The 18,165-nt window shown below is 53.3% G+C and overlaps 7 protein-coding genes and 2 non-coding genes across 9 annotated transcripts; 6 read left to right on the top strand and 3 right to left on the bottom strand.

Annotated features, from left to right (window-relative positions):
- Positions 1–587: 587 nt before the first annotated feature.
- Positions 588–1,276, bottom strand: BO72DRAFT_259898 (uncharacterized protein). The gene has a single exon (XM_040940113.1). The coding sequence runs from the start codon at positions 979–981 to the stop codon at positions 622–624; it is 360 nt and encodes a 119-aa protein (XP_040796767.1). The 5' UTR covers positions 982–1,276; the 3' UTR covers positions 588–621.
- Positions 1,277–1,442: 166 nt separating this feature from the next.
- On the top strand, positions 1,443–1,515 carry BO72DRAFT_t269. Its single transcript has one exon. It is a non-coding gene; the product is annotated as a tRNA-Thr (tRNA).
- A 91-nt stretch (positions 1,516–1,606) lies between these two features.
- Positions 1,607–1,679, top strand: BO72DRAFT_t270. The gene has a single exon. It is a non-coding gene; the product is annotated as a tRNA-Thr (tRNA).
- A 2,204-nt stretch (positions 1,680–3,883) lies between these two features.
- BO72DRAFT_519835 (putative DUF221 domain protein) lies at positions 3,884–6,937 on the top strand (the record flags this gene model as incomplete). The annotated part of the gene is made up of 3 exons (XM_040949704.1): positions 3,884–3,964; positions 4,026–4,574; positions 4,637–6,937. 3 exons carry the CDS (start codon positions 3,884–3,886, stop codon positions 6,857–6,859), a joined length of 2,853 nt encoding a protein of 950 aa, XP_040796766.1. The 3' UTR covers positions 6,860–6,937.
- Positions 6,938–7,639: 702 nt separating this feature from the next.
- Positions 7,640–8,517, top strand: BO72DRAFT_259753 (uncharacterized protein). Its single transcript, XM_040940112.1, has 2 exons — positions 7,640–7,829; positions 7,933–8,517. Exons 1-2 carry the CDS (start codon positions 7,764–7,766, stop codon positions 8,218–8,220), a joined length of 354 nt encoding a protein of 117 aa, XP_040796765.1. The 5' UTR covers positions 7,640–7,763; the 3' UTR covers positions 8,221–8,517.
- A 297-nt stretch (positions 8,518–8,814) lies between these two features.
- Positions 8,815–10,512, top strand: BO72DRAFT_472179 (heme-dependent oxidative N-demethylase family protein; the record flags this gene model as incomplete). Its single annotated transcript, XM_040947126.1, has 4 exons — positions 8,815–8,925; positions 8,980–9,124; positions 9,351–10,171; positions 10,282–10,512. The coding sequence occupies 4 exons, from the start codon at positions 8,815–8,817 to the stop codon at positions 10,510–10,512; spliced, it is 1,308 nt and encodes a 435-aa protein (XP_040796764.1).
- A 516-nt stretch (positions 10,513–11,028) lies between these two features.
- On the top strand, positions 11,029–12,618 carry BO72DRAFT_414057 (CCDC174 family protein). Its single transcript, XM_040942527.1, has one exon. It carries the CDS (start codon positions 11,214–11,216, stop codon positions 12,363–12,365), a length of 1,152 nt encoding a protein of 383 aa, XP_040796763.1. The 5' UTR covers positions 11,029–11,213; the 3' UTR covers positions 12,366–12,618.
- A 25-nt stretch (positions 12,619–12,643) lies between these two features.
- BO72DRAFT_388682 (uncharacterized protein) lies at positions 12,644–14,615 on the bottom strand (the record flags this gene model as incomplete). The annotated part of the gene is made up of 8 exons (XM_040941730.1): positions 12,644–12,690; positions 12,740–12,918; positions 12,968–13,072; positions 13,126–13,243; positions 13,294–13,526; positions 13,580–13,657; positions 13,706–14,131; positions 14,200–14,615. 8 exons carry the CDS (start codon positions 14,613–14,615, stop codon positions 12,644–12,646), a joined length of 1,602 nt encoding a protein of 533 aa, XP_040796762.1.
- Positions 14,616–17,092: 2,477 nt separating this feature from the next.
- nhp6 (high-mobility group nucleosome-binding protein) lies at positions 17,093–17,567 on the bottom strand (the record flags this gene model as incomplete). The annotated part of the gene is made up of 4 exons (XM_040947125.1): positions 17,093–17,125; positions 17,180–17,301; positions 17,360–17,455; positions 17,507–17,567. 4 exons carry the CDS (start codon positions 17,565–17,567, stop codon positions 17,093–17,095), a joined length of 312 nt encoding a protein of 103 aa, XP_040796761.1.
- Positions 17,568–18,165: the final 598 nt, after the last annotated feature.

Below are 18,165 nucleotides of genomic sequence, written 5' to 3'. Positions count from 1 at the left end.
TGAACCGTGCTCGGGGTGCTCTCTCTCCCTCTCCCTCCCTCTCTCTCTCTCTCTCTTTGATTGTCCTGATACATATCTACCTAATTAATGCTAATTGACCTGTCTACTCTGTTGCTGTTGGGATGTAGCGTGGCCGGCTTGGGGGAGGGGTGTCAGAATCCTGGAGCAGGCTATCGAGATTGATATGTTTGGCATGGAAATGTATTCTATGGGTCAATTGGGAACGAAAATATACACTGTGGTGAACCTGGAGCACCGGGATATTCTCCTTGTACGCCACAATGTTCTGCTCTGGTGGGTCCCGCCATCCAAAGACAATCCGACGAAGTATATCCTCTTTTCGACCACGACTCAAAGCATCATGGTAAACTCTATGAAGTTCAATTCGTCCCCGTCCCAGCAAGCTCGACGGGATTCTTCTGGAATTCCACGCCCCGACCCAGCTCGATGGGCAAGTAGACGCTTCTCGGCGGCACTGCGGACCAGAGCGAATTTGTTTCCAGAAGCGCGCCCTATGACAGCTTCCCCATCTATAACATCTTTAGGCGGGTAGTATCAGGCCCGTCTGGAGTGGATAAAAATATGAGGCTGGGCAAGCTGGTCGTCATACCTCAACCTGCCTCAGGCATGGGGTGAATCTCGTGTTTTCCCGAGTGATATACCATGTATGGCCGCCGGCGCAGGACTCCCTGGACACCAAACCCGAATGCAGGGTACACGGAGCTTGACGCTGTAGTATCCTGAACGTGAGTCACCAGAGTTGGTGCGGATTGTGAAGCTCGTTGTGCCGGGGGGGGGGGGGAGGAACGCCGGCGATAGTGTCGTGTGTTCTTCAGTGTTGGTGGTGATTCTGGTTATACTCGGTCTGGAAGGTGCCGTGGCTGTGCCTGGATGGGATATACTGATGGTGAGCCGGGTTCTTTGTCTGCACCCGATCTTTCGTGTGCAAGTCGCGGTACTGACTCGTCTCGCTTGCCGCATCTCTTTCTCGTGGTATCTAGAGCACCGCTCCTATGTAGGCGACGCGATGGGGGATCTTTGGCCAGCCTCCATGCACCAAACGGCCATAACAGGCTATTTCGTACCTGTGTCGGCTGTATGAATTCATCATAGGCTCCACTATGGTGAGAAAATTGGAGTCTCGTATTACAAGCAGCACAATGCCCGGGAATCTATCATGTCAAACAATCCTTAATGGAGTTGCGGTGAGTTAAACCATCGAGGCACTGCTACATTCCCAGTATATGAGGGACGTATACCAGCCTGTACCTGGCTGCCAGCCCGGGAGAATGTCAAAACAATAATCAGTTCCATCTGACTACTGATGTAGTATGGATGATGCTCCTATGCACGATGAGGTCATTTGTTCCAGTTGAGTGATCGGTCTTCTAGAAGTAGCTTAGAATATGAGAACAAAGTTTAAGAGCAAGCTCAGCCAATCAGCTCGCATGGCTTAGATGGTAAAGCGCAGCACTAGTAATGCTGAGATCCTCGGTTCGAGTCCGAGTGTGAGCAAGTGTTAAGTTTTTGCTCTTCGTCAACCTTATACCGACTGATTGGGCCCTCCGCTCAATTAAGCAAGTCTGAAAGCAAGCTCAACCAAGCAGCTCGCATGGCTTAGATGGTAAAGCGCAGCACTAGTAATGCTGAGATCCTCGGTTCGAGTCCGAGTGTGAGCATCGTCATCTTTTTTTGCTCTCGTATCAGACTCATCTACCTTTCTATCATGATGAATGATTTGCCCGACGGTTTCACTTGCGCTGTTAGCGCTATGCATGCCTAAGACAACCCCGTCATCACCCATGGATACTTACTCCACACGTCCTCAACCGATGATGAGATCGGCCTGTTGTCTTCTGCCATAAGCGCCCAGCATCGCGGCAGCCAACCGTTCTTAGCACACAGGCCTACGTTTAAATTTAGAAACGAGCAACTCCCTCCATGCCGTGTAGATAGCGGGTACGCATGTTGAACCCTTGGATCTGCATGGCCGCTGCCGTGCCGTTCCCTGCCAAAGAAAGCAGACGTGCTCACATTGCAGTGTTTGTCCCGTGCTGAGAAGATTGATCACCTCCCACTCAATTCCAGTTCAGGGAAGCTCCAAGCCCAGGACATTCAGAGTGTAAGGGCCTGTAAGTAACTTAGTCGAGGTGCAGATGCAAACAACACGTGCCTCTCTGCAAGTCGGGTAAGGTCACCGGGATGCGAACAACTGCGTGACAACCTATGTTCCCTCCCATGATTCCGTACAGACCGCAGATATGACCCAAATGGAGACCATACCCGCAGACTCCACGGATGGGGCAATGGCATCGGGGTAGATTCTCGCGGTGTGCAGGAAAGACCGGGTGATGCATCGGAGTTCAGTCTATACTTGCGGATTGAGAGATCGTGTTGACCGGAGCAGATGCGGGGTTCCGGCCGTCAAGAGATTACTCGCGTACGAAGATGGTAAGAAGCGTGCTATCGACATCATAGCACAAGTCAATGCCATGATCTGTTGGGATGGAGCGGAGCTGGCCCAAACTCAACTTTAGTGTTTTCATCATGATCCTCGCCCGAGTGAAAACATTACCTAGTTACTGTAGGCAAAGTAGTCATCCGATCAGGCCGTTAGAAGGGTCCTGTGGCTTGACTGCCGTGACCCAGAATAGAAGCAGATGACTCCATTTGCCGGCAATTGACAGCAAGACCCGACTTCGATTGGACCCCGAGTCTTTTTTCTTCTCGACATTTCATTGCGGTGTGCCACAATGGGGTGCACACCAGCCACACCACTGTGGTACATAGGTTAGTATGGGTACGGTAAGGAGTGGCTGAAAGAAGGGTTGAGCGTGGCTCTCCAGGCTGCCGATGGTTTCGAATGTACCGGTCGTGGTCAGTCAAACCGAGTTTTGCGTACCGGGGGACCCGAGGGTCTGAGACATGCTACCCTAGGCCCGCATTGGTTGGTCCACCAGGATAATAGCCCGACCATCTCTTGCATCCTCATCCAACCATAGAAACCCCAGTGGAGTTACTCTCGTTGTTTGGTTTTCATTTTTCTTCTTTGGCTGCTTTTTTGGGTCGCCCTGAGGGCTCACTTGGATCCGTCTGAGACGCTGAACCACGTCGGGCGGGTAAACAAAGCGTGCAGTCCGGGAGGAACGAGGAGGAAGAAACAATATGATAGATAACATACATAGTGCATTGACTCCTTTCAATTTGATTTCCAGGAGAAACAAGTACTCTGCACAGTACGGAGACTAGGTACTCTTTAGACTGCAAGTGTACATGTACCACCACTTCTAGTGCTAGCTAAGTTCTAACACATTACTAGTACCAGTGAGAAACACTCATCCGGCTCCACTCAGTCAACGTATGCAGTGCGCATCTCGACCTCCGACTGTCAGAAGTGGAATTTATTGATACGTACTGGAGGTACGTCAAGGGAGAGTCCAGTCCGGCCCATTCTTGACGCTCGTTTGTTCCCTCCCCATTTCCCCCAGGAAGTCAAGGTTCAATCCTCCACTGGATTGCAAATCAAATCCACGAGAAACCCATCCCTCAGCAGCGTTGTCGTTCAGAGCAGATTGTCAACCGCTAGACTAGAGGGTGACTAGTGGTGGTGGTCGAGACCCGCCTCCAAACGCGAATCCACTTCTCCATCATCGCTGATTATCTTTCTCTCTCCTCTTGTTCGCCTTCCCACGCCCATCTCTGATTTTCCTGGTTCGGTTTCACATTCTTCGCCTCACTCACTTGCACTCCTCCTGTCGATTGCCGTTCAACAGTCGTTCGCTTCTTTTTATCCTTCCTTGTCGCGCGCTCGCTCACTCCGCCACCTATCTCTCCTCTGCCTTGGCTTCGCTCCGTCGATGCCGCCTCGGCTTCAATAAACACCATGCAGTCTAGCGCTCTCTGGCGGCGCGACGATTCCACGGATCAATTTCTCAAACTCATCCAGAACCCTTTCAAATCCGCCGTATGTTCTGCTTGCCCCATACAACCGCTTTCCCTCAATGCATAACTAAGAAGCACAACAGTTTCAAATCAACGCCGTCTGGGCCTCGTTGGCCACCTCCGCCGCCTTCAGCGTCCTCCTTGCCCTCCTATTCTCGCTCTTCAGACCTCGTCACTCCCTCGTCTACGCGCCCAAAGTCAAGCATGCGGACAAAAGACATACCCCGCCACCGGTGGGAAAGAGCTTCTTTGCCTGGCTCAAGCCCGTGGTGCGCACCAAAGAGCCCGATTTAGTCGACTGTGTCGGGCTCGATGCCACCATGTTTATCCGATTTGCCAAAATGTGCCGGAACATCTTCATCTTCCTGAGCATCATCGGTTGCGGTGTCATGATTCCTTTGAACCTCACGCAGAGCCAAGGCAACACCGTCTCCCAGTTCGGCGCCTTTGCGACGATGACCCCGCTCTATGTCAGCACTGACGCTATCTGGGGTCAGGTTGTTTGCGCCTGGCTGTTCGATATCATCGTGGTCTTCTTCTTGTGGCGGAACTACAAGGGTGTTTTGTCTTTGCGCAGAAAATACTTCCAGAGTGCCGATTATCAGCGCAGTCTCCATGCGCGTACACTGATGGTGTGTGAAGGTCCCGCGAGTCAGCTCTCACTGACAAACCCACTAACCACGTTATACAATAGATCACCGATATCCCACCGTCAGCACGTTCGGACGAAGGCGTTCTGCGTTTGACGGACGAAGTCAACCCGACAGCTGCCCTCCCTCGAGCCGCCATTGGCCGTAACGTGAAGGATCTACCCCGTCTGATCAAGGAACACGACGAAACGGTGCGACAACTCGAATCTGTGCTGGCCAAGTATCTCAAGCGACCCGATCGACTCCCGCCCAATCGCCCGACCATGACCCCGCACCGGAAAGATAGAAGTGAGCACCCGAGCGGCAAGGTGGATGCCATTGATTACTTGACAAGTCGTATTCAGCGATTGGAAGAAGAGATCCGACATGTTCGGTCTTCTATAGATAGACGCAACGCCATGCCTTTTGGCTTCGTCAGCTGGGATATGATCGAGCATGCGCACGCTGTGGCATACAACGCACGCAACAAGCACCCTCAAGGCACGACCATCGCCCTGGCCACTCGCCCGGACGATCTGATCTGGGAGAACCTCCCTCTGTCCAAGGGCGCACGGAGGTGGAAACGATTCCTCAATGCGATCTGGGTGTCGCTCTTGACATTCGTGTACATTGTTCCTAACGGATTGATTGCCATCTTTCTGTCCAACTTGTCGAACCTGGGTCTAGTGTGGCCCGCATTCCAGACATCGCTCGATGCCAATCCCAAGGTCTGGGCCGCAGTTCAGGGTATCTTGTCTCCCGCCATCACATCCCTTGTCTACCTCGTTCTACCCGTCATCTTCCGACGGCTGGCAATTCGGGCGGGCGACGTCACTAAGACCTCTCGCGAGCGTCATGTGCTTGGCCGGCTTTACTCGTTCTTTGTATTCAACAACCTTATCGTTTATTCCCTATTCGCTGCCGCCTGGACATTCGTCTCCGCTGTCATCGATGCCCAGAAGACCGACAACAACGCTTGGAAAGCCATCCAGGATGGACAGTTCTATGAGAAGATCGTGAGTGCCCTGTGTAACGTGTCTCCCTTCTGGGTGACCTATTTATTGCAGCGAAACCTGGGTGCCACCATTGATCTGGTTCAGTTGGTTACTGTCTTCTGGGTATGGTTCTCCAAGACGTTCCTCTCGCCTACCCCTCGCCAGGCTATTGAGTGGACGGCTCCACCATCTTTCGAGTATGCCATGTATTACAACTACTTCCTCTTCTACGCTACCGTCGCGCTTTGCTTTGCGACACTACAGCCCATTGTGCTACCCGTCACCGCGCTCTACTTTGGGCTGGATGCAATGATGAAGAAGTACATGCTGATGTATGTGTTTGTGACCAAGACCGAGTCTGGCGGTCAATTCTGGCGCGTTCTGTTCAATCGCATGGTTTTTGCGGTCATCTTGTCCAACATCGTCATTGCCTTTGTGGCTAAAGCCAAGGGTACTTGGACCATGGTTTATTGTGTGGTTCCGCTGCCGTTCATGATGCTCGGCTTCAAGTATTATTGTATGAGGAAGTTCGATTCTGACATCACCTACTACAACCGCGCGAACCTCACGGATGCCGAGGCCCTGGCAGTCAGCAAGCCGAACAAGAAGGCATCTGAGCGGCTAAACGCAAAGTTCGGCCATCCCGCCCTTTACAAGCCCCTCATCACCCCGATGGTGCACGCCCGGGCTGCGGAAGCGCTGAAGCGTATCTACAGCGGTCGTCTGGGAACTGCCGACGCCGAGGGTGAATACTCAGACATTGCCATGGATGCCATGTCGACGGCTCACCCGGGAAAATCTATGATGGACGCCACGGGCCCGGCGCCTTTCGAAGTCGTCCCCGAAAATCACCTGGACTTCTCCTATTACAAGGACCGGCCGGATTTCAGGGACGAGTTTGGCGGCGGTATCTATGGTCGTCCGGACGATGTGTTTACCGAACGCTCGCATACGCCCCGGAGTGCATTGGGTGAGTGGTCGCCCACCTCTTCGCGCGCCTCGTCTCCGACCCCATCGGTGCCGTCGCTCTCCGGGTTGAAACCGCACGATAGCTACGATCCGACCGCCTACGACCACATCCATCCTGCCTTCCGTGTTCCCGCACCCATAGGAGGCAGCGGACTCTATCATCAGCGTAACGAGAGTGAGACGGAGCTGCTTGCTCAAGCACAACAGCCGGCAGTTCCGGAGATGGCCACGCCATTGGACCGCTGGCGGACGAGAGGTTACGGTCCTGTCGAGCAGGATGATCCCACTTTCACCTCGTATGAGCACTACCGAATGCCACACTAGGCGCTGTGTGCAGATATGATTTTTTTTATTGTTTTGCAGCGACAACGATTACCAGATCGTTGATACATTAGATTTTGGGATGGGATTTTTGGGCTTCCTCTTGCGAGGAGGCAGGAGTAGCGGAAGCAACGTGCCCACGACTATTTTGTTTTTGTTTAAACATTTGAGCAAGAGCTGTACATATATACATGATTAGAAGATTTGTGCGTAAATACGGATTTCCGGATCACATGCAAAAGTGGACGAGATGTGTTTTGGTTCAATAACAGTAATAACAAATAGCCTACTAAGTGCATGGAACTACTCGTACTATGCCTGAAAGGAACTTGGAAGGCCGCTGAGTCCTCAGGTACCGAGGGTGCTGACCAATTAATGGCCAGACCCGCAGCTCATCGGCCCTCACGCTTCGTCCATCATCCGTCATCAACTTCCCCTCTCTCCTCTCTCATACCAACCAGCTTCGATTGCTTCACGGGGCTGCAATGTGGTTGTTCATCTCCAGTCAAGGTAGCTCCGTGACTGCCCGACCGACTTCTCCTGCAACAACTGACCATCGGCCCACGTACCTTGCTGCTTGCACCCACCACTCCTAAGTGCCGAGCCGGACTCCGGGTGCCGTCGGATTCCCTGTGATCGAATACAAACAGCTTCGCCATACCCCAGTCAACACAACAGGGAATATATAATCCACAGCCAGCGGACAAGTCCTGGCGACTGCTGTACCTGTTTGCCAACTCGTGCCGTACCCACACCGATGCTCGCCGGACTTCTAGCAATCCCACCACCACCAATCGACTGAAACGAACAATACACCACCTTCCATTACCTTCCGCGTCTCTCCCTTTCTTCTACAACAACCCATATCCCTACCCATAATAATCTCCAAGCCTTGACATACACCACCATGGCATGGTACTCACTTCTTCCGTCCGACTTTCTCTATATTGAAAATTGGCTTGTGCGAGTCTTTGTCCGTCTCACGCCCCCCCCCCCCCCCCCCCATCCCCTCCCTCTCCTTGCTTACCGCTTTTCCTTTCAAGCTTACCACTAACGGTCGATTGGTCACACCATAGATATTCCTCGGCTTTGTCACTATACTCCCTTGGGCTACATTACTGGTCTTCGACATCTGTCTGTACATTTGGCGGATGGTGAAATATGAATTCCCCCTCATCGGCGGACGAGCGCGGGGTAAGCAGCGACCGCGAGCCCCGAGCTTGAATGAGAGGCCGGATGGGCAGCCCAGGGCCCTGGGGCTGGGGACGGGGGCCCTAGTCAATGACATCGGAGATGGGGGGATTGCAAGCGTGGAGAAATTACGAAGCAGAGGGGGGAGGTATGAGGGAGACGAGGACACCTGAGCGCATTTGGCGTCTCCCCGCTTCTGTGTTGAGAGAGCTCTGCTCGCCTCCCGGTGAGGCTATTTTCCTTTAGTCTTGTCGAATTTTGGATTGATGCTGCCTTGGATGAATACTCTGACTGCCGATTGGCTACCGCGTGGAAGGGAAGGGTGGATGGATGCAGTGCCTGTGCTCAGGTGGTAGTTGGCGGGAGGTCTGCATGTATGGACCAAGTGACTGGCGACATGTTTGAAATTCGTCTGTGTATATTGATACCCTGTATGTACTCTGATTTCTGCGTATATCAATTTGTCCTCATCTAAATCATCAGGTGCCAAGTTGCTATCGTGACTAAGGTACTATCGGCCGGTTGAGCAATCAGCATACAGCGGGGATCCCCACCAATGGCAGCCCGCGATAGTATGCCATTCATGAGAGGATAAGGTACTGGTGCCAGTACTATCTGGGCTGCCGCATGATAACGTGGAAGTCTTCTATCGAAGTACTGCAGTGCACTCTACTCGCACCGCTCCTACATCTCTCCAGGCTCCTCAATTCTTCCTCCTCTTTCAGCCCGTTTTACCAGAAATACTAGTATACCCAAGAGGTCGGACAATGGACCTTCTCACATCAACCGTTGATGCCAGCATACTATACGTCGAGCGGAATCCCTTCCCAATCGTCTTCCTTGTACTCACCCTCTGGCTCTTTGGACGATTCATCCGAGTATGTCTCTCTGATCATGTACCGTGAGATTGGAACTGACTGAAGATTGCCCAGGGCCAGCCAAACTCCATTGACAATGTCATCTCGGAAGCAGAGAAAGCTGGGTACCCGCCCATTGAGCCTCTCCACTCCTTCGACTGGGAGACCACCGAGCCACTGCAGTTCCGACCTTTCAAGGCGAAGTATCATCTCACAATGGGTATGGAGCTCCGAGTCTCCCCGTGCAAATCTTTCTCTGTCCTCGTTCGTCGCCCATTCCTGTTGCACAGGGCAGTGTCTTAGGGACGCTCTACGCCTCGCTTCAATGCACCCTCCTGATCTATAATGGACTATATCCCCTATGGCCCGTTGTTGTTGTCATTAACCCAAGACCAACCTCATTCCCCATCATGATACGACAAACTAACCCACCCCCGACAAATCAGCCCTCTCGAACCTCGACATCTCCACCCTCATCCCAATCGACAAGACCTACAGATCCCGACTCGCCTACCGCCAGTCCCTGCTATCGAAATACCCTTCCGTCGTGATCGGCATCGGACCCACCGCCGAAACAGAGGGCAGCCTCGCCCACTCTGCCGTCCGCGAGCTCTACGAGTTTGTTCTCGGCGTATACCTCCCCACCAGGTATCCGGGAGTCTTTGATTTGATTGACTCTGCTAGCAGCAGCAGCAGCAGTCTAGGCCCAGAAAGCAGCACGAGTGACGAAAAAGAGGAGGGTGGTCTAGCCGAACCGACGGCGACGACCGAGAAGAAACCGAAATACCTCCTCAACAGAATCACCAATCATTCCATCCCGACCAAATGCCCCACCTCCGCCCGCGAAGCTCTTACCACGCTGGGAACGGTCGTGGACGAGGACTTCCTGATCCTACTGCCTACCTCGCAGGTGGGTCCACCGTATGGTGATGAAGAGAAAAAGGCGGAGGAAGACGAATACACCCTGCAAGCGTACACGACCTTCTACCCGGCGGGATTCGACACGCGGGAGAAACTCGGCCGCACGCTCTCCGCCATCCACGACCCGGTGCCGCGGTACAAGGAGAAGCTGGAGAAGAGTATGGACCGATTCTTTGCCAGGCTGGAGGTCGGGCGGTTCGTGCAGCGGGTGAATTGGAGTGTGACGACGGGGACGGAGCTATTTGCTGCGTTCGGGGGCATTCATGGAGATACTACGAATGATGGTGGGGAAAAGGGCGGGAAGGATGATGGGGTGATGGGATCGGATGAGTTGAATGTTGATGATGTATGTTCTGTGCATTCACCCCTTTCCTACCGAATGTCGGCTCTCGTTGTCTTTTGTTGTGTTGTGTTGTGTTATCCGGGCATGAGATGTGCTGCTAACCTCGGTTGTAGACCTTCCTGCGCTGCGAGCGCCAGACGCTCCATCGTCTGCCCGAGACCAAGGCGCTGGTGTTCACCTTCCATACGTATACTTACCCGGTCCGGACGGTCAAGGAGGAAGGATTAGGCGAGGAGCTGGCGCAGGCGATCGATGGGTTGAAGGGGGGCAGTGTGCCGGAGATGTGGTGGTATAAGAGGGGGGCGGTCTGGGGGGAGGCAGTCAAGGCATATCTGCGGGGGTGACACAGTCTACATGCTAGAACCCATACTAGACTTTTTGGAGAGTATAAAGCATAGAGCTTATTCGTCGCTCGGATAAGCAGATACTGTCTGTCATGAATGCCCTTCTGCAGCGTTAGTATACATAAAAACCGAGCATTACACACTTCCTCATGAATGGGGAACCGAGGCACCTGGGACCATTTTCTGCCACCGCCAAAACCTACCACTCTGCCCCACTTTTTTCCGGGGCCTGTTCATGGCCGAAATCGCTGCTGCGGCCTGCGAGGAGGTCGCCACCGTTCTGCCGCGGAGAGCGGTCAATGAGAATGTACTATAGCTCCACCGCCTAGAGCGGCAGAACGCTCGCGACCTCGCGGCCGGAATCCAGATTTCGGCCATGAACAGGCCCCGAAAAAAGGTGGGGCAGAGTGGTAGGTTTTAGCGGTGGCAGAAAATTCCCGCTCAATTAGGAATAGTGCACTCCGCCGAGACCCAAGCACCTTCGCGACTTAGACTACCTAGTCAACTGCAGGTAGGTCTTATCGGATAGTATCCTTACTATCCACACCGCGGCCGGCCCTCAACATTGCTTCCAAGTTACCTCCAGGCTTACCTTCCTACCCTCTATTTTCGACCAACATAACCACCAACCACCAAGCATACAACTCACCACCACGATAACACCAAATTCCCACCCCCCCGAAACCGAAGAGGAAACAAAAATGTCCAACCAAAACCTCTACGGCCACCCGCCACGCAAAAAGCAAACCTCCTCTCAGCCAGCCGCCCCCTCCTCCTCAACCCTAGCCTTCACAACCACCCTGTCCAACCTCATCGCCGCCCGGGATCCGGGTTCTTCGACGTCCACGTCAACCGGCCGCCCCCGCCCCTCCAAATCCAAAGACGCTTCCGAGGGGTTGTTCGCCCGCCCGAACCGCGGGGCGCAGAAGCGCGCGGCGCAGGATCTTGTGGTGGACGAGAGCGATGCGATGACGACACTCTCCGGTGGAACTGCGCAGGTGCACCAGCGGACCCGGGATCTGGGGGGACGGGTGGACGAGGCGGTGCTGCAGCGGTCGAAGCGGCGGATGCAGGAGAAGGCCAGGGTGTATGAGGATTTGAGGAGGGGGTTGTATCTTGGTGGGAGTGATTCTGAGTCGGAGGGTGATGGTGGTGATAGGGCAGGGGAGGGGAAAGGGGAGAGGTATTTGAGGAGGTTGAGGCGGAGGGAGAGGGAGGGGTTGGTGGATTTTGATCGGAAGTGGGCGGATATGCATTCTCGTTCTGATGAGGAGGGTGAGGAGGGGGAGGAGGGGGAGGGAAGGGATAGGGATGATGCGTCGATTGTCTCCTACGAGGATGAATTGGGGCGGACCAGGCGCGGGACCAGGGCTGAGGCGGCGGAGGCGGCCAGAGTGAAGAAGCAGCAGCTGGAGGAGGAGGAAGATGGCCGTCACGAGGCCGGGGAGAGGTGGCGGCCCCGTCGGCCGGAGAACCTCATATATGGGGAGACCGTGCAGAGCGAGGCGTTCAACCCGGATGCGAACGTCGCGGCGCACATGGCCTACCTGGCGAAACGCCGGGATCGCTCGGTGACCCCGCCGGAGGAGACCCATTACGATGCCGAGGCCGAGGTCAGGAACCGCGGCACCGGGTTCTATGCCTTCGCCAGGGATGAGGAAACTAGGAGGCGGCAGATGGAGGAGCTGCGCGCCGCGAGGGAGGAGACGCAGAGGGAGAGGGAGGAGAAGCAGCAGCGGCGCGCGAGGAGGGAGGAGGCGAGGAGCGAGAGGCGCGTCAAGGTCGACGAGTTGAGGTCCAAGAGGCGCGCCGAGATGTTCCTGGCCGGGTTGGGCGACGTCGGCGTGGTATGAATTACTTCCACCCAAATTTCGCATTCGTGCTGGCGTTGCGTGTTTGCTTCTCTAGAGATACCCATCGAACTCTTAATCATTCATGACATTAAAAGAATCCAGGTCCACGGAGTAATCAAGGGGTATCATTGCCTGGTCTGAGACCAGCTTATGTATATATAGCATATGCCACCATCACGGTCATTCCGACAACAAACAGGAAACCTCCGGATTAACTCTTAGTGGTCATCAATCATCAGTCATCAATCGTGTTCATTTTTCTTTTGGCAGTAAATGTGTCATCCACGCGCGAGCTCAGTCATAGTCTCATAAAAGCCTTGCGCATCTAACCAGAGTTAGTTTCTTCTACACATGAAATGATCGCTAGTACGTACCCGAACGATGGGTGAATTTCAGGACATGCTCTCCTCGAGTTGTCTGAGGGGGTGTATAATCAGGGAACGTGAAGATACTCCGGCGTATCTCCTTCAACACCACAACCTTAGGCTCAGTACGGCGAATCCAGCCGCGAGTCCCGATGTGGTCTGTGATAAAAGCCGTCCAGACGGGGGATCTAGATCATTCAGCCAGACGGCCGTATGGCACAATTCGTTGAGACTTACCGCTTCAACTCCCCCTTGTGGACCGATGCCTGGAGCCGTACAGCGCCGGACACCTCGTCCCGGTAAACACGCAATGCATGGAGGAAGTCGTCGTCCACAATTTGTCTGGCTGGCTCGGTTATCGCCTATCGCCGTCCACTGGACAGGGGTGACCTTACCCTCCAAAGAGTTCTTCCTCTTGCGCCAGCTCGTAATCGCGGATACTCTCCACAGCCACAGGACGCCCGGAATCTTGCGATCGAAGTGCCAAAAAGGTGCAGAAGAAAATCACCATCTCTGCTTTTGCGTTAGTAGAGCCCAGTAGAACACCCACTTATCGCACGTACGCTCGATGGTGCTGAATTTGAGGTTGGCCCACAGAACCAGTTCGCTGCCCCCACGACGGCGCCGGCACAACTGTAGACAGGATCCCACACGGACGATCTCCAGCATATTCAGTGGCAGGATGAAATATTCGTTCGACCGCGCAGAACGGCGTGCTTTGCACACAATGCGTGCACGATGGTCTTCATCTCGTAAATAGAAGCATACTCTGAGATCGGTCTCGCTATTGAATGCTCTACCGTCCGTCAGTCTTTCCACCGACCAATATCAGGCGCATGTGCAACTCACAACTGTAACAGCTCCTCGAATCCCTCGCCGTCCAGCCATGCTTTCGGATTGGACTTGGGTTCACCCAGACACTTGGAGCTGCAGCCTGTTAGCGGATGTCTGCACTACTGAAGCTATTGTATTGACCTTTCGCCAATATAGGGGATAGGCGTTTGCGGGTGATCATCTAGGAACACCCGTCTCGCCCAATGCTCGCCAAGTACACTGGAAATGGTCGATTGGCTCGTGGCAGTCGTAGTGGAAGGCGAGCCCGGTGCATCTGGAGCCGAGGGAGGGATATCCGAGAAGGTGCCAGATGAAGCGGAGGTGGGCGACTGGGGCCCTAGGTGAGACGGACGAGCTCGCTCGTAGGATCGTCGGGTGCGGGGTCTGCGATCACTGACCGGACTGCCGGGTTCGCCACTGGTGTTGCTGCTGCTACTGCTGCTGCTCGACGAGGGGGAACTCAGAGACAGGGAGCCCAAGTGCGACGCAACCTGGGATTCCTGCTGCCCCAACAAACCTTTGAGATTGTGTCGCAGAGAGGACATCAGTCGATCATCGGGTGCATTACTACATGATTACAGACGCATTTGTCAATTGACCTGCATTTCCGGCGAGAGCCACGTGGAGTAACGAACCCCTTCATTAGAGCCTCCAAATCGGACAGAAAGGCCTTATACTTGGCTAGACGGGTAGACAGTGAGTCGTGCGACTCCTCCCGGAAGAAAGTACAGAGGTCAACCCATGTCCGTTTGTAGACCTCCCGGCTGGAGCCTCTCCGCGCCTCCAGGTCTCCGAAGAAGTCGACAACATCTTCGAGCGTATACTTCAAGCTTGCCCGAACCAGTTCTAGGTCAAGCTGGACGGCGTGCAGGTTGCGCCGGTAGTTGCGATTGCGGGCCAAGTCTTCGAGATTCTTGAGGGAGGTGCTAATTGCATAGAGATCGGCGATCAGGCTGGTGATCTCCGTTGCATGCTCCGGCAGGGGGTCGCGGAAAAGACGAAAGCCAGCGGCCACGTCCTCTGCATTGTCGGCAGATGTACGCAGAGCCATAGTGATGGTCACCTATGGTAAGGCCCTGCATGTATGCTTATGGGGATCTTTCGTTGTATGGTTGAGGTCGAGAGACAAGGAGGAGATAGACTCCCACCAGACAGACACACGCGGCTCACTATAGCTGCTTGACGAATTTATATGGAGATCGCAGTAAGGGAGATCAACGGGGTCCCAGGAGAATTACGTGATAGGGTAGTAGATACACCAGGAGAGGGGCAGTGGGAGACAACTCAGTAGACTGCAATGCTGGAGTCAGAAAGAGAACCTCTTATCGGTGGGATCGTCCCTAGGATGCATGTCGGCTGGAGTCTCACCGAACAGATAGATGGACGCAGACCATAGGGAATAGATGAATGGATTGGAGTCTCGCCCCAAGGATTGACCAGGCAAAGGTGCAACTTGCACCACACGCAGAAGGCACCAGCACCAGCACCAGCGCGTAAACACACAGGAAGGCGAGAGAGAGAGAGGGTCAAATTCAAGCCAGACAGGGTTTTGATCTCGATCACCCGCACAAAGGAAGGAATGCAGAACAAGAATCACCCGCGGGTGGGGCTAAGTTCAGTCTAGTTTGTTGCCGGACGGAATGGCAGCAGCCCATAGTTACTAGGTAGGTAGTTAGTTTGCGGCTCTCTGTCGGACGGACAGACCGGCACTGGAGCCAGAAGCCAGAAGCCAGAAGCCAGAGGGTCAGAAGAAGAAGCCCGAGACCGACAAATTGATTGTGTCTGTCTTGTTTAACGATAGTAACGTGCCTCCAACCTCGAGGGGAGAGAGGGGGGGGGGCACTATTGACGTGTTCATGCGGCGGCGACGGGCAAAAGCCAATAACGGGCGGTGGAAATGCATGGCGGGATGGAGCGATGGTGGAGGGGAAAAATCGAGGAGGTAGACAAGGAGAAGGCCGTGGTGTGACTTTATCCTGGGTGGGGGGTTGTGGTGATACGAGCACAGGCGATGGGAGTTTTTGATGCAAGAGATGACAAGGAGTGCCTTCATACCCTTTGCAGCAAACAGTGCCGAGGATACTGCTCGGTCTGTCTGTATGTCATATTGGCCATGACTGACATAGTACAGAGTACTTGGTGAACAAGGAAAATTCGCCGGAGCAACTCAATTAACCACGGTAGTAATTAGTGTCTGTCTGTCTGTCTGTCTGACTTGCAGATGAGGGGAAACAGAAACCTTACTAGGAAAGAGGAGAGAGAGAGAGAGAGACTCCGAGAACCCTGGCAGTCACGGGATCCTCGAGGAAGAAGACTCGGAAATCTAATCGTTGTTAAAGTTTGGGGCCGACGGCTTCATTGCACTGCATCCTGAACTTCCAACGGTGCTGTCAAGCAGATCGATATTGGGGAGCTCATCCTTAATAATTGCCTGATGTCACTCGCATCAGACAGGCGTGACTGTCAATAGCTACTATTTGCGTAGCAGTTATGAATAATACCAAGAATGATGGTTTTATCGACTATGTTTCGAAGATAACATTAGCAGCTAAAATGAATCAAGGAAAAGCTATACAATATACTCTCAAGCAGAACAAGTGGTGGCAAGTGTGGTTGTAGTTAGCGAAGTATGTACTGCATAGGACTGACTATATTGAAGTTATCTCTGGCAAACGCCCGTGTCAGGCACATATATCCTTGACCTGATATGCCGTAGCTTTGGGCAGATGTACATGAAAATACTCCTGGCCAAGCATCCACTAAGTATATGAAGACTTGACTGTGAGCCATAAGTTGACTAGCACTTTTTGATTGAGATGACTCGTTCACAACATCCATATGACACATGCCATTGTTTTAATTGGCCTGAGGCACAAAGTTAATTCAGGCTCCAAGGCTCCAAGGCTCTACGCCCCCCGGGCTTATCGGAGAACTGGACGCGTCGAACACGTAAACAAGCTGTCGCTCCGCGTCACCGCCGGGAGCTTGGGCCAACCCCTGCAAGGAAAGTCCTTCCAGAATTATCAGAGCCCCCCCCATGGAAGCACTCTACGTACTAGATCTGGATTTATATCCTTACATAACCTCACAGGAATTCTCATTCATCAGTAGACTGATCGAAAACAAAAAACATTAGAGAAAAGGGGACGGGATCTAGAGTTGCTCAGGTGAGGATGCGGTTGATTAAGCTATTATACAGCAGTCTTTGCTGGCCTCACACTTTCTGCAGCTTCATTTCGATATTTCATCATAGACGCTCAAATCAGGTTTCCTTACAGCTCTGAAATTCAGCGCCGGGACTCCCTTATTCAAGTCAAATGTGTCCGAAAGCCGCCAGTCCGTACAGTAAACATTTCCCATTGATATCCTTCATGAACAGAAAAGCAAGGAGAGGAAACAACCACCGTCATCCGTACCAGAAGCCGTTGAATAGATAATAGAATATAGAAAGCCACAAATACACGTCACACGAGAAAAGACACAAACGCCGTTGGGTCCACGCAATAAGACCTAGGGGATTGGGGAGCTTTAAGAGGACTCCTCATCCTCTTCGGCGGCAGCCTACACCAACACGGTTAATATATTTCAGAGCATACGGAGTTCATGACAACTTACGTTGTAGCTGGCCTTCTCGTCTTCGTAACGCTTCTTGTCGGCAGCAGCCTTATCCTCGTAGGGGCGGCGCTCCGAATCGCTCAGGGCCTTCCACCGCTCTCCGAGCATCTTACCAACCTGACCTAGAGGACTGTTAGCGACAGGGTGCATGCCATCGCGTAGATCGCAAGCAGTACGTACCGAAGGAGATACCAGGGTTCTCCTCGCGAACCTTCTCGCGGTTGTCGTTGGCGAAGAACATGTAGGCGGAGAGACCACGCTTGGGAGCATTGGGGTCTAGAGCAACAAGTCAGCCACAGCATTATCGATGAAGAGGTGGATCCTTACCCTTCTTCTTACGCTCAACACCACGACCCTTGGTCTTGCGAGTAGCCTTCTCCTTGGGCATTTTGAAAATGAAGTCTGCAGACGTGAAAATTAGCCTGGAAGTTGGGGACTGTTGAACTTGGCGGATGAAAGGCTCGCAAGGACAGCAGAGAGGTGCCAGACAGATGACTTGATGCAAACAGAACGGCGGAAAGAGAGAACCAGACAAGTAAGGAGGGGAATTGCAGAGAGCGTAAGCTAGAAGGTGGAGGGAAGTGTTGCGTCAACCCGTGGTTTGTGCGCGCCCAAACAAGAACGATCGCGGTCGCAAGCCAAACGACACCAAGAGGGCAAGTCGCGCAGAACAGTGACTTACCTGACAACCAAGTCAGGCAGAAGGCGAACGACAAGGAAACAGAATTGGCAAGAAAAGACTGTGGGGGAATTAAAAGAGCTTGGGGGTAGATCAGGGCTGTTAGGAACTATAAGAGTGCTGTTGCAGAGGGCGCGACAGCGAGATCGCGCAACTGCGGAGGGAAAACCAAGGGAAATGATGATTTGAAAAAGCAATCAGGATGGAAGAAAACGGGATTGAGAAAGAAAATCAATTTGTGTTGGTGTTGAAGAAACAGTGCTCGAAAGGCGGAATGTTGATATGGAACCTACCGATGCGGTTATAT

This window comes from Aspergillus fijiensis (genome assembly GCF_003184825.1).
Source record: "Aspergillus fijiensis CBS 313.89 unplaced genomic scaffold BO72scaffold_69, whole genome shotgun sequence".
Classification (NCBI taxonomy): domain Eukaryota; kingdom Fungi; phylum Ascomycota; class Eurotiomycetes; order Eurotiales; family Aspergillaceae; genus Aspergillus; species Aspergillus fijiensis.
This window is presented reverse-complemented; position numbering and strand designations above follow the sequence as displayed.

Excerpts from the sequence above, each read along its gene's own strand:
- BO72DRAFT_414057 (XM_040942527.1), top strand. The coding sequence starts at position 11,214 with ATGTCCAACCAAAACCTCTACGGCCACCCGCCACGCAAAAAGCAAACC.
- BO72DRAFT_259753 (XM_040940112.1), top strand. The coding sequence starts at position 7,764 with ATGGCATGGTACTCACTTCTTCCGTCCGACTTTCTCTATATTGAAAAT. Across the intron at positions 7,830-7,932 it reads ATTGGCTTGTGCGAGTCTTT|ATATTCCTCGGCTTTGTCAC; the intron begins GTCCGTCTCACG and ends GTCACACCATAG.
- BO72DRAFT_259898 (XM_040940113.1), bottom strand. The coding sequence starts at position 981 with ATGCGGCAAGCGAGACGAGTCAGTACCGCGACTTGCACACGAAAGATC.